This window comes from Oncorhynchus mykiss, chromosome 14 (genome assembly GCF_057628025.1).
Source record: "Oncorhynchus mykiss isolate SJ-2025 chromosome 14, ASM5762802v1, whole genome shotgun sequence".
Taxonomy (NCBI): Eukaryota; Metazoa; Chordata; class Actinopteri; order Salmoniformes; family Salmonidae; genus Oncorhynchus; species Oncorhynchus mykiss.
The window spans coordinates 8133944-8160658 of NC_143035.1; the positions used below are offsets into that span (position 1 = coordinate 8133944).

The 26715-nt window shown below is 41.3% G+C and overlaps 4 protein-coding genes across 8 annotated transcripts in view; all 4 read right to left on the minus strand.

Annotated features, from left to right (window-relative positions):
- The window catches only part of LOC110488691 (protocadherin alpha-C2), a 211968-nt gene that overhangs the window by 160359 nt on the left and 24894 nt on the right, over nt 1–26715 (minus strand). For 2 of the 5 annotated variants that reach the window (XM_036942831.2, XM_090198274.1), the window contains exon 1: nt 31–3285. The exons of 1 other annotated variant lie outside the window; for it this stretch is intronic. In XM_036942831.2, the coding sequence (XP_036798726.2) occupies nt 31–2370 (2340 nt within the window). In that variant the 5' untranslated portion in view covers nt 2371–3285. Of the gene's footprint in view, nt 1–30; nt 3286–5234; nt 7783–20735; nt 23286–26715 lie in introns of those variants that run through there. 2 more of the 5 variants (XM_036942808.2, XM_036942810.2) reach the window with 2 other exon arrangements.
- Nucleotides 12299–14857, minus strand: LOC149978276 (protocadherin alpha-3-like). The gene has a single exon (XM_090198020.1). It carries the CDS (start codon nt 14672–14674, stop codon nt 12299–12301), a length of 2376 nt encoding a protein of 791 aa, XP_090054146.1. The 5' UTR covers nt 14675–14857.
- On the minus strand, nt 15414–17996 carry LOC149978277 (protocadherin alpha-4-like). Its single transcript, XM_090198278.1, has one exon. The coding sequence runs from the start codon at nt 17853–17855 to the stop codon at nt 15492–15494; it is 2364 nt and encodes a 787-aa protein (XP_090054404.1). The 5' UTR covers nt 17856–17996; the 3' UTR covers nt 15414–15491.
- On the minus strand, nt 23892–26412 carry LOC149978278 (protocadherin alpha-7-like). Its single transcript, XM_090198021.1, has one exon. The coding sequence runs from the start codon at nt 26253–26255 to the stop codon at nt 23892–23894; it is 2364 nt and encodes a 787-aa protein (XP_090054147.1). The 5' UTR covers nt 26256–26412.

Genomic DNA, 26715 nt, shown 5'->3' on the forward strand with positions numbered 1-26715 from the left:
GGGATACGTTTTTTTTCTTCCATTTCTTACCTCTCCAGAAGCTCTCCTCCTATGGTCAGGTAGAACTAGAGTATTCCCATTGCTACCCGGGACAATAGTAGAACCTATACTCATTCTGGGTCCAACTAACATGTATCGATTGTCTCCGGATCTGTACTGGATGCTGTGGCACAGTGTCCCGTCGTAATTCGCATCTTGTAAATGCTTGGAGGAATAGTCTGTGGGTTTGGAGCACTGCATTGCAATCAACACGATGATACTGATGAGAAAAAGTGTTGAAACTGACCCCAAAGTAATAATCAAATAAAATGTAACGCTGTTCTCCTCTTCGTCTTTTACTGAACGTTTAACATCAGAAGCTGCAAAAGCCTCTTTGGGCTCCACAACCTTGATAATCACAGTAGCTGTTGCTGACAGTGAAACGTTCCCATTGTCTTTTACCAGTATGACCAGTTTATGCTCAGCCTCGTCTGTCTCTGTGAATGACCGAAGTGTCCGTATCTGTCCTGTATAGCGGTCCAAAGCAAAGAGACTGTGGTCAGTAACTTCCTGCAGTGAAAATAATAACCAGCCGTTATATCCGATATCAGCGTCATAGGTTCTCACTTTAGTCACCAAATGGCCTGCGTTCACATTACGGGGAATCTCCTCCACACCTTCAGCAGAACCGTTAGCGCTGACTGGATACAAGATCACTGGAGCGTTGTCGTTCTGATCCAGAATGAACACGTTTATTGTGACGTTGCTGCATTGTGACGGAGTTCCAGAGTCTGTAGCTACAACTTGGAATTGGAATGTTTTTAAAGTTTCAAAGTCAAAACTTTTTAGCGCCAGTATGTTCCCATTTTCAGAATGTATGTTTAGAAAAGACGCCCATTTGTTCTCGTCGCCACTGTCTCTCGGAATATGATATGAAATAAGAGCGTTTTCATTTATGTCAGGATCTGACGCACTCACGGAAAATATTGAGGCACCTGGGTCGTTATTCTCAGTGACATAAACAGTATAGGGACTCAGTGAAAACTCTGGACTGTTATCATTCACATCTGACACAACAACGCTGATAGTCTTTACAGATGACAAGGACGGTTCCCCTGCGTCTTTGGCTACTATTGTTAGATCATATTCAGACTGTTTCTCCCTATCTAGTGGTGACTTGGTGACTACAGAGTACATGTTGTCCTGTAATGACGGCGTTAGTGTGAACGGGACGCCCTCACTTATAGAACACATAACTTTTCCATTGAGACCAGAGTCCAAGTCATTTACACTGATTAGCGCGACTGTGGTTCCGGGTCTAGAATCTTCGGGGATTGCGTTAGAAAATGATGTCACCTCTATCTCAGGTGCGTTGTCGTTCAGGTCAACAATATTTACAATGACACTTTTGTCCGTTTTAAAAGGAGCAGGTCCCTTATCAGATGCCTGAATATCAATGTCATAGCTGTCTTCTATCTCAAAATCGATCCCTCCTTTTACAGTTATTTCACCGGTGTTGATATTCACATCGAAAAGCTCACGTAATTTCCTATTCACATTATTACCGAAGGAGTAAACTATCTCACCATTTGAACCTTCGTCTAAATCCGTAGCATTTACCTGTACAACGTTTGAGCCAATTGGAGAATTTTCGTTCAGTTTTGCAGTGTATGACTCTTTAGTGAAAACAGGCATATTATCATTTACATCTAAAACGTCCACAATTATTTCTATAGTCCCAGACCTTGGAGGTTTTCCGCCATCAATGGCAGTTAGTAGTAATTTATAGCTCCCTGTAGTCTCTCTATCTAGCGGCTTCAGTAGATTCAAAACAGGAGTTTTCGCATCCTTGCCTCGGTCCTTAACTTCCAGACGAAAATGCTCATTATGACTGAGTTTATATTGTTGAACAGAGTATTGCCCGCTATCTGGATCGAGTGCAGCTTGTAGCTGAAATCTCACGCCTGGTAACACGGACTCTGAAATCTCTAATCGTTTCTCTGTGTCGGGAAAGCTGGGAGAATGGTCGTTCACATCTAACACCTCCACCGAGACATAATGGATCTCCAGCGGGTTCTCTAGAACGGTTTTCAGGTTGATCATACACACATTGCTCCGTTCGCATACCTCCTCTCGGTCTATTTTTCGATTCACATACAAGATGCCATTATTCTGATTTACCTGGAAAAGGGGCTCGGTCGAGCCAGACACGATTCGAAATCCCCTATCCTTCAAGGTGCTCAGATCTATTCCCAAATCCTTAGCTACATTCCCCACTACAGTTCCTTCCTTAAGCTCTTCTGCGATGGAGTATCTTATCTGAGCAGAAGCTCCGCTCCAAAAGAGAACCAAAGCAACCATGAAGGCGACCCCGCATCCTCTTTGTTCCATGTTTTCTATAAACAATAATCCACACCACTTCCGTTAATCCTCTATTGATAAGACATTTCTATCATTACATTCCGAGTAGGATCACTGCTCATTATCCAATAGTGTGTCAATTTTAGATTTTTAGTCAATTTTAGTCAATTTTAGTCAATTTTTAGTCAATTTTAGATATTATTCTCTCCTCGATGCTGCATGACTGCTCCTCGCAGAGCGAATGAACAAGCAACGAAACCAGCAAGGGGGGGGACTGAAAAGCATGAAGACAATCATATCTGTAAGGAGCATTTTTGTAGTTGGGTACTGACACCATGCGACTCTACCTCACATTGCACTATCGTTCAAGTGTATTCATGTTTCCATTTCAATATTGAATGTTGTCTTGACACATAACACATATCAGAGAATAGGTCACTGCAACAGATGCATGGATAAATAAAATCAGGATAACCATGACAAACCATATCTTCAGAAGAGCAACTAAAACGTTCCTCATGAATGCAACAAGTGTCCCACAAGGAATAAGGAAGATTATTTTTTTTAAAAAGAGGATAGCTACTTCACTTGCGTTTGTATGTTATACCTTTTTGGCAAAAATATGCAAGGGCAAAAGGGTGTTGAACAGCAAAACATTTCAGCACCACTATCGTGGAAAGCGACCAGCTGGGAGTGGCAGGCTAATGCGCTGGTATATGAGCCCGCTACTTCTGGTGTGAGATCATTTGACAGCCAACACATCTCTTACTGACAAAAACATAATTTACAAATTCACACTACCATTTTGGTAAATTAAAACAATTACCTGAAATACTTCCAAAAGCAATGAGAAAAGTCTAAATAATGTTAGAACTCAAGCATATCCCACTCGTTGAATCCACCCACGTACAGTGCCTTGCGAAAGTATTCGGCCCCCTTGAACTTTGGACCTTTTGCCACATTTCAGGCTTCAAACATAAAAATATAAAACTGTATTTTTCTGTGAAGAATCAACAACAAGTGGGACACAATCATGAAGTGGAACGACATTTATTGGATATTTCAAACTTTTTTAACAAAGCAAAAACTGAAAAATTGGCCGTGCAAAATTATTCAGCCCCTTTACTTTCAGTGCAGCAAACTCTCTCCAGAAGTTCAGTGAGGATCTCTGAATGATCCAATGTTGACCTAAATGACTAATGATGATAAATACAATCCACCTGTGTGTAATCAAGTCTCCGTATAAATGCACCTGCACTGTGATAGTCTCAGAGGTCCGTTAAAAGCGCAGAGAGCATCATGAAGAACAAGGAACACACCAGGCAGGTCCGAGATACTGTTGTGAAGAAGTTTAAAGCCGGATTTGGATATAAAAAGATTTCCCAAGCTTTAAACATCCCAAGGAGCACTGTGCAAGCGATAGTATTGAAATGGAAGGAGTATCAGACCACTGCAAATCTACCAAGACCTGGCCGTCCCTCTAAACTTTCAGCTCATACAAGGAGAAGACTGATCAGAGATGCAGCCAAGAGGCCCATGATATCTCTGGATGAACTGCAGAGATCTACAGCTGAGGTGGGAGACTCTGTCCATAGGACAACAATCAGTCGTATATTGCACAAATCTGGCCTTTATGGAAGAGTGGCAAGAAGAAAGCCATTTCTTAAAGATATCCATAAAAAGTGTTGTTTAAAGTTTGCCACAAGCCACCTGGGAGACACACCAAACATGTGGAAGAAGGTGCTCTGGTCAGATGAAACCAAAATTAAACTTTTTGGCAACAATGCAAAACGTTATGTTTGGCGTAAAAGCAACACCCTGAACACACCATCCCCACTGTCAAACATGGTGGTGGCAGCATCATGGTTTGGGCCTGCTTTTCTTCAGCAGGGACAGGGAAGATGGTTAAAATTGATGGGAAGATGGATGGAGCCAAATACAGGACCATTCTGGAAGAAAACCTGATGGAGTCTGCAAAAGACCTGAGACTGGGACGGAGATTTGTCTTCCAACAAGACAATGATCCAAAACATAAAGCAAAATCTACAATGGAATGGTTCAAAAATAAACATATCCAGGTGTTAGAATGGCCAAGTCAAAGTCCAGACCTGAATCCAATCGAGAATCTGTGGAAAGAACTGAAAACTGCTGTTCACAAATGCTCTCCATCCAACCTCACTGAGCTCGAGCTGTTTTGCAAGGAGGAATGGGAAAAAATGTCAGTCTCTCGATGTGCAAAACTGATAGAGACATACCCCAAGCTACTTACAGCTGTAATCACAGCAAAATGTGGCGCTACAAAGTATTAACTTAAGGGGGCTGAATAATTTTGCACGCCCAATTTTTCAGTTTTTGATTTGTTAATTAAAAAAGTTTGAAATATCCAATAAATGTCGTTCCACTTCATGATTGTGTCCCACTTGTTGTTGATTCTTCACAAAAAAATACAATTTTATATCTTTATGTTTGAAGCCTGAAATGTGGCAAAAGGTCGCAAAGTTCAAGGGGGCCGAATACTTTCGCAAGGCACTGTATATTCAATGGTATTACGTTGAACCAAAGTGGAATAGAATTTGGATTAACGTCCCTGCCCAGTAGGATGTAACGGGGGTTAGCGTGCTGCTAACAAATTAGTTTCCTCTACCTTTCGACCGCTCATACTGTGCTCGAACCATTTGGTCCTCTGCTTCGCAACACACGTGACAAATCTTATTAACAACGTTCCAACGGGTTACTGTACCAATTGGATGGCTCTGTAAGGAACATTTCAAGCTAGCTGTGGAGTGAGCTTAACTCTGTAACACATACTGTACACTATCAGCACAAGACCACGTGAATTGTCAACACTGGGTAGAGGAGAATTAAGAATGAAATGTTAGTTTTCAACTTCTTACCTCTCCAGAAGCTCTTCTCCTGTGTTCAGGTAGCACTAGAGTATTCCCAATGCTGCCCGGGACTATTGTAGAACCTATACTCATTCTGGGTCCAACTAGCATGTACCGATTGTCTCCGGATCTGTACTGGATGCTGTGGCACAGTGTACCGTCGTTATTCGTATCTTGTAAATACTTGGAGGAATAGTCTGTGGGTTTGGAGCACTGCATTACAATCAACACGATGATGCTGATGAGAAAAAGCGTTGAAACTGACCCCAAAGTAATGATCAAATAAAATGTAACGCTGTTCTCCTCATCGTCTTTTACTGAACTTTTCACATCAGAAGCTGCAAACGCCTCTTTGGGCTCCACAACCTTGATAATCACAGTAGCTGTTGCTGACAGTGAAACGTTCCCATTGTCTTTTACCAGTATGACCAGTTTATGCTCAGCCTCGTCTGTCTCTGTGAATGACCGAAGTGTCCTTATCTGTCCCGTATAGCGGTCCAAAGCAAAGAGACTGTGGTCAGTAACCTCCTGCAGTGAAAATAATAACCATCCGTTATATCCTATATCAGCGTCATAGGCTCTCACTTTAGTCACCAAATGGCCTGCGTTCACATTGCGGGGAATCTCCTCCACACCTTCAGCAGAACCGTTAGCGCTGACTGGATTCAAGATCACTGGAGCGTTGTCGTTCTGATCCAGAATGAACACGTTCACTGTGACGTTGGTGCTTAGTAACGGAGTTCCAGAGTCTGTAGCTACAACTTGGAAATGGAATGTTTTTAAAGTTTCAAAGTCAAAACTTTTTAGCGCCAAAATGTTCCCATTTTCCGAATTCATGTTGAGAAAGGACGCCCATTTGTTTTCCTCGCCACCATCTCTCAATACATGATATGAAACAAGTGCGTTTTCATTCATGTCAGGATCTGACGCACTCACGGAAAATACTGAGGCGCCGGGGATGTTATTCTCAGTGACATAGAAAGCATAGGGACTCAGTGAAAACTCTGGACTGTTATCATTCACATCTGACACAACAACGCTGATAGTCTTTATAGATGACAAGGACGGTTCCCCTGCGTCTTTGGCTACTATTGTTAGATCATATTCAGTCTCTTTCTCCCTATCTAGTGGTGACTTGGTGACTACAGAATACATGTTATCTTGTAAAGAGGGAATTAGTATGAAAGGTACATCTTCAAGTAGCGAGCAAAGAACTTTGCCATTGAGACCAGAGTCCAAATCATTAACACTGATCAGTGCTACAGTAGTTCCGGGTTTGGAATCCTCGGGGATTGCGTTAGAGAAAGATGTCACTTCAATCTCCGGTGCATTGTCATTAACGTCAATTACATTGATAATAATAGTTTTATCAGTTGTCAAAGGAGCTGTCCCCTTGTCTGATGCCTGAATATCAATCTCAAAGCTGTTATTTTCCTCGAAATTAATAACACCCTTTACAATTATTTCCCCGGTAATGCAGTCTAAATCAAAACGTTTCCGTACTCTACCGCCCACGTCGTTGGCGAAAGAATACATTATTTCGCCATTTGAACCTTCGTCCAAATCAGTCGCGTTCATCTGTATGACTGTTGTGTCTAAAGGGGCATTTTCATTCAGCGTTACAGAGTATACCTCCTTAGTAAAGACAGGGGTGTTATCGTTTACGTCTAATACATCTACAGTTATTCTCATGTCTCCAGATCTAGGAGGTTTACCTCCATCAATAGCCGTGAGCAATAATCTATGGCTCCGTATGGCCTCTCTATCTAACGCCTTCTGTAAAATCAAAGTAGGGGTTTTGCGGTCCTCACCTCGATCTTTAACTTCCAAACGAAAATGATCATTGGGGCTGAGTTTATACTGCTGAATAGAATAAATGCCTCCATCTCGATCATGAGCAGCATTAAGCTGAAATCGAGCCCCAGGTACCGCAGATTCTGAAATATCTAACCGTTTCTCTTTCTCGGGAAAGATGGGAGAATGGTCGTTAACATCTAACACCTCCACAGCAACATAATGGATCTCCAGCGGGTTCTCTAGAACGGTTTTCAGGTTGATTAAACACACGCTGCTCCGTTCGCACACCTCCTCTCTGTCTATTTTTCGGTTCACATACAAGATGCCATCATTCTGGTTTACCTGGAAAAGGGGATCAGTCGAGCCAGATACGATTCGAAATCCCCTTTCCTTCAATGTGCTTAGCTCTATACCCAAATCCTTAGCTATATTCCCAACGACAGTTCCTTCCTTAAGCTCTTCAGAGATGGAGTATCTTATCTGTGCAGAACCTCCGCTCCAAAAGAGAACCAAAGCAACCATGAACACAACCCATTGCCGTCCCTCCAGCCATGCCCCGCATCCTCTTTGTTCCATGTTTTCAAGATAAATAACAATAATCCACAGCACTTCCACTATTCCTTCATGGTGACAGTTGTCTATCCATTATATTCGGATAGGACCAAAGCTCGTTATCAAGAGTGTTTTCAGAATATATCATTGAAATCTTATTCTCCCTACGAAGCTCACGACTGTGTTCATCCAGCGACTGAATAAGATACGAAACGAACAAGGGGGCGGCCTCAAAAGTATGTCTACCCGGAGCGTTATTCTAGTTGTGTACTGACACCATGCGATTCTATCTCAGAGTGCACTTTCGTTCAAGCTTATTCATGGTATATAGTAAAAATACAAATCGCATAAAACCTTACTGAAAAAGTTGTGTGGATTAAGAAAGTCGGAATGCAGAGGTCGACAAACCATGATGCATAGCCTGGGACACCATTTACTGGAGTGTGTAACAAGCGTCCCACCCCGACTGAAGTAAATATTGAGATATATTTATAGAAATGAAGAGCATATCTACTTGACATGCATGTAGGTGTATATGTCATCACTTTTTTGCAGACCTTCACCAGACACACATCGCGTTGAAATCAACAGCATTTCAGCACTATTGTAGTGGACTATGACCAGTGGTTTGTACCGATTTACAAGTTCTCTCTCTGAAAAATGTAATTCATTTCATCTGAATTGTCATTAGGTTCCATGACTTTGTCCACACAGGGCATCTGAACACACAAAATACATTTTGGATGATTTTTATAACATTTTGGGTGTTTTCTTTAACTTTTGTAAACCTGTGGTGTTCCCGGGAAAAATTACATTAGAATGTAATGGGTGAGACTACAATTAGTGTATAAAATTGAGTTCAGGCACATGCCCATTCATCAGATGGACACACTTCCTCTCCCAGACCCCCACATGCATGTGTGTTTGAGCAGACACACACACACACACACACACACACACCTCACTCCCCTTCTTGTCTTCCATGGCAACCCCCACGGGAACCTTTCCCCAATAGAATCTTTCCCCCACGGGAACCACACCCGTTGGCATTCTCACAAACAATCGCAACATTGTTTCAATAATATATAGAACTTTTAATATATAGAACAGAACTTATAATATATAGAACAGCTCTGGTATATAAAGCTTTTTGAGGCCTTCTTCACAGTTGATTCTGTGGCAGCACAATGACCAAATGATATACTGTATGTGAGGCTCTTTGATCATGACACTGGTGAGGAGGAGAGAGACCTTGTTAAACTTTGACACGAAGTAGTCTGTGATAAATAGTACAATATGTTTCATCTGAGTATTTGTTATAGTCAAAATAATCCATACATTATTTTATTTTTTTTACTAAAAAATGAGTTGTATGAACTCAGGTCAAAGAGGCCTACAGGCCATAAATCGCAAAAAGAAGTTGAAACCTTGTAATGTTCACAAGAACTTAAATTGATAAAAAGATCGAACACAACATTAGGTAATAGTATATGTATTATTATGGATTTGTAATCATCAATAATGGGGCGGTCATTTTGGCCCGGGTACACAGACTTAATTAACATGAAACGAACACAACAGGAGGGTTAAGCTATTGCTGCAAATGAGCCGGCTAGCAACTTTCATGAGTGATGTTGTGAAATCATGTTTCATCTAATATGCTAACCCACAACCATAAACACTACTGGTCAAAACACCTACTCATTCAAGGGTTTTTATTTATTTAGACTATTTTCTACATTGTAGAACAATAGTGAAGACATCAAAACTATTAAATAACATAAATGGAATCATGTAGTAACCAAAAAAGTGTTAAACAAATCAAAATATATTTTACATTTTAGATTCTTCAAAGTAGTCACCCTCTGCCTTGATGACAGCTTTGCACACTCTTGGCATTCTCTCAATCAGCTTCACCTGGAATGCTTTTAAAACAGTCTTGAAGGAGTTCCCACATATGCTAGAACGGCCTCCATATTAGCGCCCATACAGAACTTTATTCTTAAAATGTTGGTGATGTAACAATGACCCGCTGTAAACATGCAAAACAATGCAGCGAATTTAACAGATTTTTTTAAAATTAGCATTTGGGATAACGTGTATCCAAGTTTTTACTGTGTTATAGTGTCAACAAATTGCGTATCTGCTTTCAGTAGACATCTCCATAGGTTTTGAAAACTATCAGAAATAAAAAGCACAGCGCGGAAGTGTCAATTATCACTTAGCAACGTTAATCAATGTTGTAAAGAGGTCAATTGAACTCGACCAAAACAATGGAATTGCCACGGATGTCACACCCTGATCTGTTTCACCTGTCTTGTGCTTGTCTCCACCTCCCACCAGGAGTCTCCCATTTGTTCCCATTATCGTCTGTCTTTTTATACCAGTGGTTTCTGTTTGTCTGGTGCCAGTTGGTCTTGCCTCGTCAAGCCTACCTGCATGTTTTTCCGTACTCCTGTTTTTCTAGTCCCCGTTTTCTTGTCCTCCCGGTTCCGACCTTTTCTGCCTGCCCTGCCCTTGAGCTTGCCTGCCGTCCTGTACCCATCTGACTCTGACCTAGTTTACAAACTTCTGCCTGTCCTCAACCTGCCTCTTGCCGGCCCCTTGTCTATTAATAAATATCAGAGACTCTAACCATCTTTCTCCTGCGTCTGCATTTGTGTCTCGTCCTGTGTTGTTATAATGGAAACGTTTGGGGAATTGCCATGGTCACCAACTTATACAAACAGTAGTTAGCATTTAGCAGTCACTTCTTCTAAACCTGAAAAGGGACAACTTATAAATGTTGTGCAGTGAAAACAGCCAAATATATCCATATCAGACTTAAGTAACCACATTGTGGGCCTGTTACAACACATCAATCATGATAGATTTGAGGAATATCTACTTTGTTAGATCAGATTTGTTGAATGTGTGCCAATCTCGTCAATGGAAAGGTCTGCATTCCATAGACTCCTTTACCGCATCTATGGAGGAGAAAGTGGCGCTCTCGGAACGTTCAATCGTATTGGCCTAACTCTCTCTATATAGGGCTCTAGGACAACCCTCTTAATCGACAACATAACATTTGCAGGCCACTATCAGCCTGAAAACATCATCCTGGCACGTTTTTACAAAAAGGTCAACTGTCAGGGCAGCTGAAGTTGTTCTCAATACATTGCAGTCAATGGGAAAAGATGAATGTCCCAGGGTTTATGTTTTTCTCAGTACATTGCAGTCAATGGGAAAATATGAGTGTCCCAGGGTTGATGTTTTTCTCAGTACATTGCAGTCAATGGGAAAATATGAGTGTCCCAGGGTTGATGTTTTTCTCAGTACATTGCAGTCAATGGGAAAATATGAGTGTCCCAGGGTTGATGTTTTTCTCAGTACATTGCAGTCAATAGGAAAAGATGAGTGTCTCAGTACATTGCAGTCAATGGGAAAAGATGTGTCACAAGGTTGACATTTTTCTGAGTACATTTCCGTCAATTGGAAAAGATGAGTGTCCCAGGATTTATGTTTTTCTCTTTATATTGCCGTCAGTTGGAAAAGACGAGTGTCCAGGGTTTATGTGTTTCTCAATTCATTGCAGTCAATGGGAAAAGATGAGTCTCACAGAGTTGACATTCAATAGAAAAAGATGCCACAGTTGACATTTATGCTAATACATTGCAGTCAATGGGAAAAGATGAGTGTCACAGGCTTGACGTTTATGTCAACACATAGCAGTCAATGGGAAAAGATAAGCCTCAACCAATTTAATCGTATGTGTCACGACTTCCGCCGAGGTCGGTCCCTCTACTTGTTCGGGCGGTGTTCGGCGGTCGACGTCACCGGTCTTCTAGCCATCGTTGAACCATCTTTCTTTTTCCATTGCTTTTGTCTTCATTTTCTACACACCTGGTTTTCATTATCCAATTACATGTTCATGTATTTAACCCTCTGTTTCCCCCATGTTTGTTGTGCCTGATTATTTCTATGTTCAGTTCGGTTCATGATGGCTGTTTTTTCGATGGGTGCTGTGTTCACCCGTGCGTAATATTTACCGTTGGTTATTGGTCAAGTGTATTTGTTTACCTTGTGCCTTTGTTTTATTGAGTAAAGTACATTGCTCACTCATTTTGCTCTCCTGCGCCTGACTTCATGCACCAGCTACACTCACCTTCTGACAGTATGTCAATAAGACATAAGAAAGTGACTTAATTCGGCGTGAAGGTTATGAAGGGTTAAAAAGGGTTTAATCTTCCCAAATTGTACATATTTGTGACCGGGGGACTGTCATGACCCAACATATGAAATTTCAAGTCAATCGATCCAAAATCATTTTTTTACCTCAATTGTACACAATGATCTTGCAGTTGAGATGTAATGAGATAAACATCAATCCTGTGAACCTCATTATTTACATTGACTGCAACGTAATGAGAAAAACATTTACCTTTTTATTAAAAAACGTTCCAGGATGACGTGTTCCTGTGATATCATGTTGCCATAAAAAAATATATATATGTTTATTTTACCAGGTAAGTTGACTGAGAACACATTATCATTGGCAGCAACGGTAAAGGCCATATTGGAAATTTAGCCGCCACACCGGGGTTAGTACTCTTACGATAAGAGCCATGGGCTCTTTAGTGACCACAATGAGTCATTTGACACATATATACACTATGAAATAATAACATATACAATTTCCAAGCTCAGGGAGAGCACCATCAAACGGTTAATATTTAGAATCGTATTTAACTTCTTACCTCTCCAGAAGCTCTCCTCCTGTGTTCGGGTATCACTAGAGTATTCCCATTGCTGCCCGGGACTATTGTAGAACCTATGCTCATTCTGGGTCCAACTAACATGTACCGTTTGTCTCCGGATCTGTACTGAATGCTGTGGCACAGTGTCCCGTCGTTATTCACATCTTGTAAATACTTGGAGGAATAGTCTGTGGGTTTGGAGCACTGCATTACAATCAACACGATGATGCTGATGAGAAAAAGTGTTGAAACTGACCCCAAAGTAATGGTCAAATAAAATGTAACGCTGTTCTCCTCTTCGTATTTTACTGAACTTTTAACATCAGAAGCTGCAAACGCCTCTTTGGGCTCCACAACGTTGATAATCACAGTAGCTGTTGCTGACAGTGAAACGTTCCCGTTGTCTTTTACCAGTATGACCAGTTTATGCTCAGCCTCGTCTGTCTCTGTGAATGACCGAAGTGTCCTTATCTGTCCCGTATAGCGGTCCAAAGCAAAAAGACTGTGGTCAGTAACTTCCTGCAGTGAAAATAATAACCATCCGTTATATCCTATATCAGCGTCATAGGCTCTCACTTTAGTCACCAAATGGCCTGCGTTCACATTGCGGGGAATCTCCTCCACACCTTCAGCAGAACCGTTAGCGCTGACTGGATACAAGATCACTGGAGCGTTGTCGTTCTGATCCAGAATGAACACGTTGACTGTGACGTTGCTGCATTGTGACGGAGTTCCAGAGTCTGTAGCTACAACTTGGAATTGAAATGTTTTTAAAGTTTCAAAGTCAAAGCTTTTTAACGCCAGTATATTCCCATTTTCATGATTTATGTTTAGAAAAGATACCAATTTGTTCATTTCGCCACCGTCTCTGATAATATGATATGAAATAAGAGCGTTTTCATTTATGTCACGATCTGAGGCAGTCACTGAAAATACTGAGCCTCCTGGGTCGTTATTCTCCGTGACATAGAAAGTGTAGGGACTCAGTGAAAACTCTGGACTGTTATCATTCACATCTGATACAACAACGCGGATAGTCTTTATAGATGACAAGGACGGTTCCCCTGCGTCTTTGGCTACTATTGTTAGATCATATTCAGACTGTTTCTCCCTATCTAGTGGTGACTTGGTGACTACAGAGTACATGTTGTCCTGTAATGACGGCGTTAGAGTGAACGGGACGCCCTCACTTATAGAAGACAGAACTTTGCCATTGAGACCAGAGTCCAGGTCATTAACATTGATTAGTGCTACAGTAGTTCCGGGTCTAGAATTCTCGGGGATTGCGTTAGCAAATGATGTCACCTCTATCTCAGGTGCATTGTCATTAACGTCAACTATTTTGATTATAACACTTTTTTCAGTTGTCAATGCAGCTGTCCCCTTGTCTGATGCCTGAATATCAATTTCATATATTTTATTTTCTTCATAATCTATAACTCCTGTTACAATTATTTCACCAGTTTTCGGGTCTAAATCGAAACGTTTCCGGACCTTCCCTTGCACGTCATTGGCAAAATAATAGGTCACTTCACCATTAGAACCCTCGTCCAAATCAGTGGCATTAACCTGTATCACGGTGGTGCCTAAAGGAGCGTTTTCATTCAGCAATACTGAGTATAGCTCCTTTGTAAAGACTGGGGCGTTATCGTTAACATCTGATACGTCTACAGTTATTCTAATTTCTCCAGACCTAGGAGGTTTCCCACCGTCAAGGGCTGTGAGAATTAGCTTATGGCTTTTTAAAGCCTCCCTATCCAGTGTTTTTTGTAAAACCAAAATAGGTGTTTTGCGGTCATCACCTCTATCTTTAACTTCCAAACGGAAATGATCATTCTGACTGAGTTTATATTGTTGAACTGAATATTGGCCACTGTCTGGGTCGTCTGCAGCGTGCAGCTGAAATCGCGTCCCCTGCAACGCAGATTCTGACATCTCTAACCGTTTCTCTTTCTCTGGAAAGCTGGGAGAATGGTCGTTAACATCTAACACCTCCACCGCGACATAATGAATCTCCAGCGGGTTCTCTAGAACGGTTTTCAAATTGATTAAACACACATTGCTGCGTTCGCACACCTCCTCTCTGTCTATTTTTCGGTTCACATACAATATGCCGTCATTCTGGTTTACCTGGAAAAGGGACTCGGTCGAGCCAGACACGATTCGAAATCCCCTATCTTTCAAGGCGCTCAGATCAATTCCCAAATCCTTAACTATGTCCCCTACGACAGTTCCTTCCTTAAGCTCTTCAGAGATGGAGTATCTTATCTGAGCTGAAGCCCCGCTCCAAAAGAGAACCAAAGCAACCATGAACACAACCCATTGCCGTCCCTCCAGGCATGCCCCGCATCCTCTTTGTTCCATGTTTTCAAGATAAATAACAATAATCCACAGCACTTCCACTATTCCTTCACTGGTGACAATTGGCTATTCATTATATAAACAAACATGACAAAAGCTCATTATCCAATAGTGTTTTCAGAATATATAATTGAAATCTTATTCTCCCCACGAAGCTCATGACTGTGTTCATCCAGCGACTGAATAAGATACGAAACCAACAAGGGGGCGGACTCAAAAGTGTGACGAGAGGATGTCTACCCGGAGCGGTATTCTAGTTGTGTACTGACACCATGTGATTATACCTCACATTACACTATAGTTTAAATGTATTAATAGTATTTTGTCACAGTAAATATTGAACAGAAAATCTTACTCAAGAAGTTGTGTGGATTAAGAAAGTAAGGATACGATTACCTGGGATCTGCGTACCATGATGCATAGCCAGGGACACCGTTTACTGACGTATTCAACAAGTGTCCCACCCAGACAGAAATAAAGATTGAGAAATATTTGTATGAATAAAGAGGATAGCTACTTGACGTGCATGTACACCACAATCACATGTTGGCAAACATTCACCAGACAAACAGCGCATTGTAATAAATAGCCGTTCAGCACCACAGCCGCGGACAGCGACAAGTACTGCAAGCGTGTGGCTGAGAATGAGCTGGAAAGCTACTTCGATTAGCGATTTTATGAGATCATGTTTCATCCAATAGGCTAACCCTTTTACTAGACAACATCATTTCTGACACATGTATACACTATAAAATTATTATATAGGAAGATTCCAAGCTCAAGCAAAATATATGCAAACGGTTAGTATTTAGAAAAATATTTAACTTCTTACCTCTCCAGAAGCTCTCCTCCTGTGTTCGGGTATCACTAGAGTATTTCCATTGCTGCCCGGGACAATAGTAGAACCTATACTCATTCTGGGTCCAACTAACATATACTGTTTGTCTCCGGATCTGTACTGGATGCTGTGGCACAATGTACCGTCGTTATTCACATCTTGCAAATACTTGGAGGAATAGTCTGTGGCTTTGGAGCACTGCATTATAATCAACACGATGATACTGATGAGAAAAAGTGTTGAAACTGACCCCAAAGTAATGATCAAATAAAATGTAACGCTATTCTCCTCTTCGTATTTTACTGAACTTTTAACATCAGAAGCAGCAAACGCCTCTTTGGGCTCCACAACCTTGATAATAACAGTAGCTGTTGCTGAGAGTGAAACGTTCCCATTGTCTTTTACAAGTATGACCAGTTTATGATCAGCCTCGTCTGTCTCTGTGAATGACCGAAGTGTCCTTATCTGTCCTGTATAGCGGTCCAAAGCAAAGAGACTGTGGTCAGTTACTTCCTGCAGTGAAAATAATAACCAGCCGTTATATCCTATATCAGCGTCATAGGCTCTCACTTTAGTCACCAAATGGCCTGCGTTCACATTGCGGGGAATCTCCTCCACACCTTCAGCAGAACCGTTAGCGCTGACTGGATACAAGATCACTGGAGCGTTGTCGTTCTGATCGAGAATGAACACGTTCACTGTGACGTTGCTGCTTAGTAACGGAGTTCCAGAGTCTGTAGCTACAACTTGGAATTTGAATGTTTTGGTAGCTTCAAAGTCAAAGCTTTTTAGCGCGTAAATGTTACCATCAGAATTAATATTTAGGTAGGATACAATAGGAGTGTCACCATCGCCTTTCCAAATGTGATAAGACACACGAGCGTTGTCATCCTGATCTCTATCTGATGTACTCAATGAAAACAACGACTCACCTGGAGCATTGTTTTCTGGTACATAGAAAGTATATGGACTCTGGGAAAAGACCGGACTGTTGTCGTTGATGTCTGAGATCTGGACCGTGACAGCTTTGTGGGAAGACAATGATGGGTCTCCTTTATCCGTAGCAGTTATAGTCACTGTATACATAGGCTCCGACTCTCTGTCCAATCCACTTTTAGTAATCAAAGTATACATATTTTTCTGAAAAGACGGTTTTAATTCGAAAGGGATGTTGTCCGAGAGTGTACATATAACCAAGCCGTTTTCACCAGAGTCCATGTCAGACACACTGATTAGAGCTACAGCTGTACCGGGTCGTGCGTCCTCTGGGACTTGACCTGACAGAGACGTAACGTCCATCTCAGGTGCGTTGTCATTTACATCTTTCACGTTGATAACGACACTGCAGTGACCTGTCAATGTGACTTGGCCCTTGTCAGATGCCTGCACGTCAATTTCGTAAACGCTCTGCTCTTCAAAGTCTACTAACCCCTTGATTGTAATTTCCCCTGTAACCGCATCTATCTCGAATAAATCGAACGCTTTGTTTTTAAGACTGTTATCAAATGTGTATATAACCTGTCCGTTTGCGCCATCATCTAGATCCGTGGCGTGCAGCCTCAAAACAGAGGTACCTAAGGGAGTATTTTCATCTAAAGTTACCGTATACACCTGTCGTTCAAAGACTGGTGCATTGTCATTGACGTCAATGACAGTTATTGTAATATTAACTGTGCCAGATCTCACTGGCTTACCTCCATCAAACGCAGTCAAAACTAACATCATTTCAAGCTTCTGCTCTCGGTCTAGCGGCTTTTTCAAAATCAAGAAAGGGATTTTATCCTCTCCACGAGTTTTAACATCTAAGTCGAAGTGATCGTTAGGACTGAGAGTGTACTTGCGGAGACTATTCACTCCAACATCAGGGTCACGCGCAGCGTCCAGAGGAAAGCGCGTTCCCTGCGATACAAGATTCTCTGCTATTTCCAAGAGCTTTACCTTTTCTGGGAAATTAGGAGAATGATCATTTATGTCTGTAATTTCTACCTCAACATAATGTATTTCCATTGGATTTTCTGCTATGGTTTTTAGATTGAGTAAACACACAATGCTTTTCTCACACAGCTCCTCCCTGTCAATGTTTCTGTCCACATACAACACTCCATTGTCTTGGTTTATCTGCAAAAAACCTTCCTTAGAGCCCGATACAATTCGAAACCTTCGTTCCGTCAGTTTATCCACACTGAACCCCAAATCCTTTGCTACGTCTCCCACATAAGTACCTTCTTTCGACTCCTCCGCGATAGAATAGCGTATTTGACAATAAGCTCCACGGCAAAAGCACAACGAAAATACAAACAACAGCATCGCCCGGAGAGGCGCCGCTCTTCTCTGTCCGTCTACCATTTTGACAAGTCCTGCTATTCTGGAACCATTATAGCCCGCTTTATCCAGAAAAAAAATCAAGATGACAAGGTTATCCACAAAACATATCCAAGCAACCTTTCATGTGGCGGGTATTCTCCCTTCCAGAAAGCCAGTGCCCGTTTCACTAGACTCATGTGATTTTAAATGTGCCAACACGACAAAGAGAGGGAGGGATTTAAACAAAGTACCTGTTTCTAACACTGAAGAGCAGCGACACCATGCGCGCAACATCACCACGCGCAAGTACTCAAACTAAAACATAAACATGTGACATGTCAAACAGCACTTTGAGCTGTATGGTGTTTCAGCACCACTGTTATGGACAGCGATCACTTACAAGATCAGTGATAAGCCGCTGATTTCAATGAGATACCCTATGAGAGGAGTAGGGTTGTTAATGCACTAAGGTAAAGTTGGTTTAATATTCACACATTCGGACGTTCAACAGACGTTCAACAGACATTCATCAGACATTCGTGAAAAGCCATTTAAAAATGTAAAATCAATAACTAATTCACTGTTTGACACAGAAACATCAAACTAGATATGATTTATTCTATAAATGGCTAGCATACTTTTACAATCGTTTTTTTTAGGAAAAATTCCAGTTTTGATTTTATATAAATAAATAACATCTATAAGATGCCGTTTAAAGCTGTATAAATCAAAACGGTTTCGCTGATTATGACAGAAACATCAAACTATGTATGATTTATTCTATAAATATCTAGAAGACTTGTGCAACCTTTGTATTGAGCAGAAATCCCAGTTTTGACTTGATAGAAACGCATAAAATCTCAAATATTGCATTTAAAGATGAAGAAATCAAGAACTAACTGAGTGATTGTCACAGAAAAAAGTTAAAATATGCATTTATTTGCAATAACTTCAAAATAAATGTTCATTTGAAGTGCAATTTGTTCTATGAAGTTAGACCATGTTTATAATCTTAAAGTGTATGCCAAATCAATGTTTGCATTTTTAGTGCAACAGTTCCACATTTTAAAGGCACAACAGTCATTTCTTTATACCTCTCTTATTTAACAGCAAAGAGGCCCCTTCCAATCATTTTCTATTTTGGCTTTGTTCAAGTCCTTCTTTGTCATCCCCAGACAAGCTGATTGGTACCATCTCTGGCCCACAGAGCATTCTATCTGCAGTATTAAAAATATAAAACAGTGTTATGTTAATTTACATGTAAATTACAGTTCTGGAATACCCAAATTCTGTTACATGCTTTTGCAATGAGAAACATTATCAAATTGAATTGGATTTTTGTACAATTGCTAAATTGACTTTAAATGATATGCATTTGACCACAACCCTGATAGAAGCACACATAACTGGTGATACTCATCCAAATTCTTACTCAAAACAAAGGTTGTAAAAGTATGCTAGACATTTATATAATACATCATACCTAGTTTAATGTCTTTGTGACAAACAGTGAATTAGTTATTGATTTATACCGCTTTTAATGGCACATTTTAGATTTTATGTATCTCCATCAACTCAAAATTGAATATTTGATTAAAAACAAAGGATGTAAATGCTAGACATGTATGTTTCTGTGACAATCAATGAATTAGTTATTGATTTTTACCATGGCTTTTGGCGAATGTCTATTGAATGTCTGATGAATGTTTGTTGAATAACTGTTGAATGTCCGAATGTGTGAATATAAAACCAACTTTACCTCGGTTGTTAATGCCACCTGTGAGAGGAGTAGGGTTGTTAGTGCCACAACCATACTCCGCCCGAAAGAACATATTAGACCTTCTCAAATAAAATGCAGTTCAGACGGAATTTACAAACCGAACAGGACAATAAACTATGCAAGTGCTATGCAGTTACAAAACGTATAGTTCTTACCTCTCCAGAAGCTCTGCTAATGCGTTCGCGCAGCACTAGAGGGTTCCCATTGCTGCCCGGGACAGTAGTATAATCTTTAATCCAACAAAAAATCCACAGTACGCCTCTACAGTATTATCAACGACTCTTACCCATTACATTCCAAAATATGATCACTGCTCATTATTCTAAAAAACAACACAATTTTAGCTGCATTCAATTGTGTTCTAAATCTCTCCTCATAGCTCGCGACCTTTGTCTGCTAGATGCGAAATTACAAACCAACCAAGCGGGGGAATCAAAGGTGTGACGTGGAGATTTCTTTCAATAGTATAATTCTAGTTAAAGCACTGACACCGTGCGATTCTACCACACATTGTATGGTGGTGCACAGCACATTGGCTATTCCAGCACCCGTAACAGTTTAGGCACAAACATACAGAGACAAACAATCATTCATTTAAATTGTGTGTAGGGGTATGTGAATAGAGGCTAATAGAGGCTCGTAGTATCTACCAGCAACTGATAGAGAATTACAAAAATGTAAAAATAAAGCACATTGCATAGATTCAATGTTATATTTTCTTTTGAAGAGCCGCAATGCAACAGCGTTTCTGCACCACGCAAATGGACAGCGACACATCACGAGTGCATTACTCTGCATTGCAGAAACACACAACTCTAAGGCGATGCAACTTTGAGATCACACTTTAATTGATTTAGGATGCCCCACACATCATATTCTGTAACAAATTGGTGGTATTAAAAGGACACGTAGAGAACGACAAAAAACGAATGCAACACAATTCCCTTCAAACTGTCGTGGATAACAGAACGAAAACGAATACACCTGAACAAACCCCTAAATAGCAAAGCAAGTTCCAAAATACCCACGTTCATGTGCTTGTATTGAGACAATGAAGGTATGCACTGTACAGTACAGGCTACATAGTTTATGAGGACCATACACGATGTGTAACTTGAATAATAACTTGGTAATCTCCTCACCTCTCCAGAAGCTCTCATCATGTGTTCGGGAAGAACTAGAGTGTTTCCATTGCTTCCCGGGACAATAGTAGAACCTATACTCATTCTGGGTCCAACTAACATGTACCGTTTGTCTCCGGATCTGTACTGAATGCTGTGGCACAGTGTCCCGTCGTAATTCACATCTTGTAAATGCTTGGAGGAATAGTCTGTGGGTTTGGAGCACTGCATTACAATCAACACGATGATACTGATGAGAAAAAGTGCTGAAACTGACCCCAAAGTAATGATCAAATAAAATGTAACGCTGTTCTCCTCCTCGTCTTTTACTGAACTTTTAACATCAGAAGCTGCAAAAGCCTCTTTGGGCTCCACAACCTTGATAATCACAGTAGCTGTTGCTGACAGTGAAACGTTCCCATTGTCTTTTACCAGTATGACCAGTTTATGTTCAGCCTCGTCTGTCTCTGTGAATGACCGAAGTGTCCTTATCTGTCCTGTATAGCGGTCCAAAGCAAAGAGACTGTGGTCAGTAACTTCTTGCAGCGAAAATAATAACCATCCGTTATATCCTATATCAGCGTCATAGGCTCTCACTTTAGTCACCAAATGGCCTGCGTTCACATTGCGGGGAATCTCCTCCACACCTTCAGCGGAACTGTTACCGCTGACTGGATACAATATCACTGGAACGTTGTCGTTCTGATCCAGAATGAACACGTTTATTGTGACGTTGCTGCTTTGTGACGGAGTTCCAGAGTCTGTAGCTACAACTTGAAAATTGAATGTTTTTAAAGTTTCAAAGTCAAAGCTTTTTAGCGCCAATATGTTCCCATTTTCAGAATTAATATTAAGAAAATATGCCCATTTGTTCTCATCGTCGATGCCTCTTGGAATATGATATGAAATCAGTGCGTTTTCATTTATGTCGCGATCTGAGGCACTCACTGAAAATACTGAGCCTCCTGGGTCGTTATTCTCAAGGACATAGAAAGTATAGGGGCTCAGTGAAAACTCTGGACTGTTATCATTCACATCTGATACAACAACGCTGATAGTCGTTACAGATGACAAGAAAGGCTGGCCTGAGTCTTTAGCTAAAATTATAACGTCATAATGAGCCTGTTTCTCTCTATCCAGCTGTGACTTGGTGACGACAGAATATATGTTATCCTGTAAAGACGGCATTAGTTTAAAAGGGACGTCCTCGTCATTTATAGAGCAGATCACTTTCCCATTGAGACCAGAGTCCATATCATTAACACTGATTACTGCGACAGTAGTTCCGGGTTTACAATCCTCGGGAATGGCGCTGGAAAAGGACGTCACCTCTATCTCGGGTTCATTGTCGTTAACGTCAATTATCTTTATGATCACACTTTTGTCTGTTGTTAGTGGAGCAGCTCCTTGATCGGACGCTTGTATGTCGATCTCATAGCTATCTTGTATCTCAAAATCGATTTGCCCTCGAACCGTTATTTGACCCGTTTTGGCATCTAAATCAAAAATCTTCTGTATGTTGCTGTTTACGTCATTACCGAATAAGTATATTACATGTCCGTTGACACCGTCATCTAAATCAGTGGCGTTCACCTGAATAACTGTTGTGCCTAAGGGAGAGTTTTCATTCAACATGACAGAGTACACATCTTTAGTGAATAGAGGTGTGTTGTCATTAACATCCAATACATCTACAGTTATTTCAATTGTTCCAGATCTCGGGGGATTTCCACCATCAATGGCAGTGAGGAGTAATTTATGGCTTCTTACGGCTTCTCTATCTAGTTGCTTTTGTAAAATCAAAAACGGCATCTTACCATCTTTACCTCGGTCTCTGACCTCAACACGGAAATGTTCACTGTGGCTGAATTTATATTGTTGAACAGAGAATTGGCCACCATCCCAGTCGCGCGCAGCTGGGAGCTGAAATCGCGCTCCCGGTAATGCAGATTCTGAAATCTCTAAACGTTTTTCTTTCTCTGGAAAACTGGGAGAATGGTCGTTAACGTCTACCACCTCTACAGCAACATAATGGATCTCCAGCGGGTTCTCTAGAACGGTTTTCAGGTTTATTAAACACACGCTGCTCCGTTCACACACCTCCTCTCGGTCTATTTTTCGATTCACATACAAGATGCCGTCATGCCTGTTTACCTGGAAAAGGGGCTCGGTGGAGCCAGAAACTATTCGAAATCCCCTTTCAGTCAAGGTACTCAGATCTATTCCCAAATCCTTAGCTATATTCCCCACGACAGTTCCTTCCTTAAGCTCTTCAGAGATGGAGTATTTTATCTGAGCTGAAGCCCCGCTCCAAAAGAAAATCAAAGCAACTAATAAGACGACCCACTGCCGTCCCTCCAGCCATGCCCCGCATCCTCTTTGTTCCATGTTTTCAAGATCAATAACAATAATCCACAGCACTTCCACTATTCCTTCACTGGTGACAGTTGTCTATCCAATACATAAACAAATATGTCCAAAGCTCATTATCCAATAGTGTTTTCAGAATGCAAACTTGAGGTTTTATTCTTCTCATTAAGATCACGACTGTGCTCCTCCAGCGACTGAATAAGATACGAAACCAACAAGGGGGCGGACTCAAAAGTGTGACGAGAGGATGTCTACCCGGAGCATTATTCTAGTTGTGTACTGACACCATGTGATTATACCTCACATTACACTATAGTTTAAATGTATTAGTAGTATTTTGTCACAGTAAATATCGAACAGAAAATCTTACTCAAGAAGTTGTGTGGATTAAGAAAGTAAGGATACGGTTACCTGGGATCTGCGTACCATGATGCATAGCCAGGGACACCGTTTACTGACGTATTCAACAAGTGTCCCACCCAGACAGGAATAAAGATTGAGAAATATTTGTTTAAATAAAGAGGATAGCTACTTGAGGTGCATGTATACCACAATCACATGTTGGCAAAACTTCCCCAGACAACACCACAGCCGTGGACAGCGATAAGCACTGAAAGCATGTGGTTGCGAAAGAGCCGGCAAACTACTTCGATGAAGCGATGTTATGAGATCCTGTTTCATCCAATATACTTACCCTTTAACTAAACAACATTTTATCTGACACATTTATACACCATTAAATAATATTATAGGCAGATTCCAATGTCAGGGACAGCACCAGCAAACTATTAGTAAATAGAAACGTATTTAACTTCTTACCTCTCCAGAAGCCCTTCTCCTGTGTTCAGGTAACACTAGAGTATTCCCATTGCTGCCCGGGACTATTGTAGAACCTATACTCATTCTGGGTCCAACTAGCATGTACCGATTGTCTCCAGATCTGTACTGGATGCTGTGGCACAGTGTCCCGTCGTAATTCACATCTTGTAAATACTTGGAGGAATAGTCTGTGGCTTTGGAGCACTGCATTACAATCAACACGATGATACTGATGAGAAAAAGCATTATAACTGACCCCAAACTTATGATCAAATAAAATGTAATGCTGTTCTCCTCCTCGTATTTTACTGCGCTTTTAACATCAGAAGCAGCAAACGCCTCTTTGGGCTCCACAGCGTTAATATTCACAGTAGCTGTTGCTGAGAGTGAAACGTTCCCGTTGTCTTTTACCAGTATGACCAGTTTATGCTCAGTCTCTTCTGTATCTGTGAATGACCGAAGTGTCCTTATCTGTCCTGTATAGCGGTCCAAAGCAAAGAGACTGTGGTCAGTAACTTCCTGCAGTGAAAATAATAACCAGCCGTTATATCCTATATCAGCGTCATAGGCTCTCACTTTAGTCACCAAATGGCCTGCGTTCACATTGCGGGGAATCTCCTCCACACCTTCAGCGGAACCGTTAGTGCTGACTGGATACAAGATCACTGGAGCGTTGTCGTTCTGATCGAGAATGAACACGTTCACTGTGACGTTACTGCTTAGTGACGGAGTTCCAGAGTCTGTAGCTACAACTTGAAATTGGAATGTTTTGGTAGCTTCAAAGTCAAAGCTTTTTAGCGCGTAAATGTTACCATCAGAATTAATATTTAGGTAGGATACAATAGGAGTGTCACCATCGCCTTTCCAAATGTGATAAGACACACGAGCGTTGTCATCCTGATCTCTATCTGATGTACTCAATGAAAACAACGACTCGCCTGGAGCATTGTTTTCTGGTACATAGAAAGTATATGGACTCTTGGAAAAGACCGGACTGTTGTCGTTGACGTCTGAGATCTGGACCGTGACAGTTTTGTGGGAAGACAATGATGGGTCTCCTTTATCCGTAGCAGTTATAGTCACTGTATACATAGGCTCCGACTCTCTGTCCAATCCACTTTTAGTAATCAAAGTATACATATTTTTCTGAAAAGACGGTTTTAATTCGAAAGGGATGTTGTCCGAGAGTGTACATATAACCAAGCCGTTTTCACCAGAGTCCATGTCAGACACACTGATTAGAGCTACAGCTGTACCGGGTCGTGCGTCCTCTGGGACTTGACCTGACAGAGACGTAACGTCCATCTCAGGTGCGTTGTCATTTACATCTTTCACGTTGATAACGACACTGCAGTGACCTGTCAATGTGACTTGGCCCTTGTCAGATGCCTGCACGTCAATTTCGTAAACGCTCTGCTCTTCAAAGTCTACTAACCCCTTGATTGTAATTTCCCCTGTAACCGCATCTATCTCGAAATAATCGAACGCTTTGTTTTTAAGACTGTTATCAAATGTGTATATAACCTGTCCGTTTGCGCCATCATCTAGATCCGTGGCGTGCAGCCTCAAAACAGAGGTACCCAAGGGAGCATTTTCATCTAATGTTAATGTATACACCTGTCGGTCGTAAACGGGAACATTATCATTCATATCGATAACTTTTACGGTTATATTGACAGAGCCAGATCTTTCTGGTTTACCCCCATCAAACGCAGTCAAGGTTAACAATATTTCAGACATCTGTTCTCGGTCTAGCGGCTTTTTCAATATCAAAAAGGGGATTTTATCCTCGCCGCGAGTTTTAACTTCTAATTCAAAGTTCTCGTTTGTACTGAGAGTGTACTTACGGAGACTGTTCGCTCCAACATCAGGGTCACGCGCAGCGTCCAGAGGAAAGCGCGTCCCCTGGAGCATAACGCTCTCGGATATTTCCAAATGTTTCACCTTTTCCGGGAATTTGGGAGAATGATCATTAATATCTGTAATTTCTACCTCAACATAGTGTATTTCCAACGGATTCTCGGCCACGGTTTTTAGGTTTATCAAGCACACAATGCTTTTCTCACACAGCTCCTCCCTGTCGATGGTTCTGTCCACATACAACACTCCATTGTCTTGGTTTATCTGCAAAAAACCTTCCTTGGAGCCCGATACAATCCGAAACCTTCGTTCCGTCAGTTTATCCACACTGAACCCCAAATCCTTTGCTACGTCTCCCACATAAGTACCTTCTTTCGACTCCTCCGCGATAGAATAGCGTATTTGACAATAAGCTCCACGGCAAAAGCACAACGAAAATACAAACAACAGCATCGCCCGGAGAGGCGCCGCTCTTCTCTGTCCGTCTACCATTTTGAAAACTTATGTTATTTTGGAGCATTTACATTCCGTTTATCCAGAAAAATCAAGGTGACAAGATTATCCACCAAACATATCCAAGCAACCTTTCATGTGGTGGGTATTGTCCCTTCCAGAAAGCCAGTGCCCGTTTCACTAGACTCATATGATTTGCAATGAGCCAACAGGACAAAGAGAGGGAGGGATAGAAACCAAATGCATGTTTCTAACACTGAAGAGCGGCGACACCGTGTGCACAACATTTGCAACAACTCAAACAGCACGTTGAACTGTGCAGTGTTTCAGCACCACTGTCGTGGACAGCGATCACTTACAAAAGCAGTGATGCGCTAACCCTATGAGAAACACTCCTAGAGTACGGTTCTTAATGCCACATCCATACTCCGACCGAAGCAACATATTAGACAGACCAAAATAGAATGCAATTCATTCGGAACATACAAACAGACGAGCT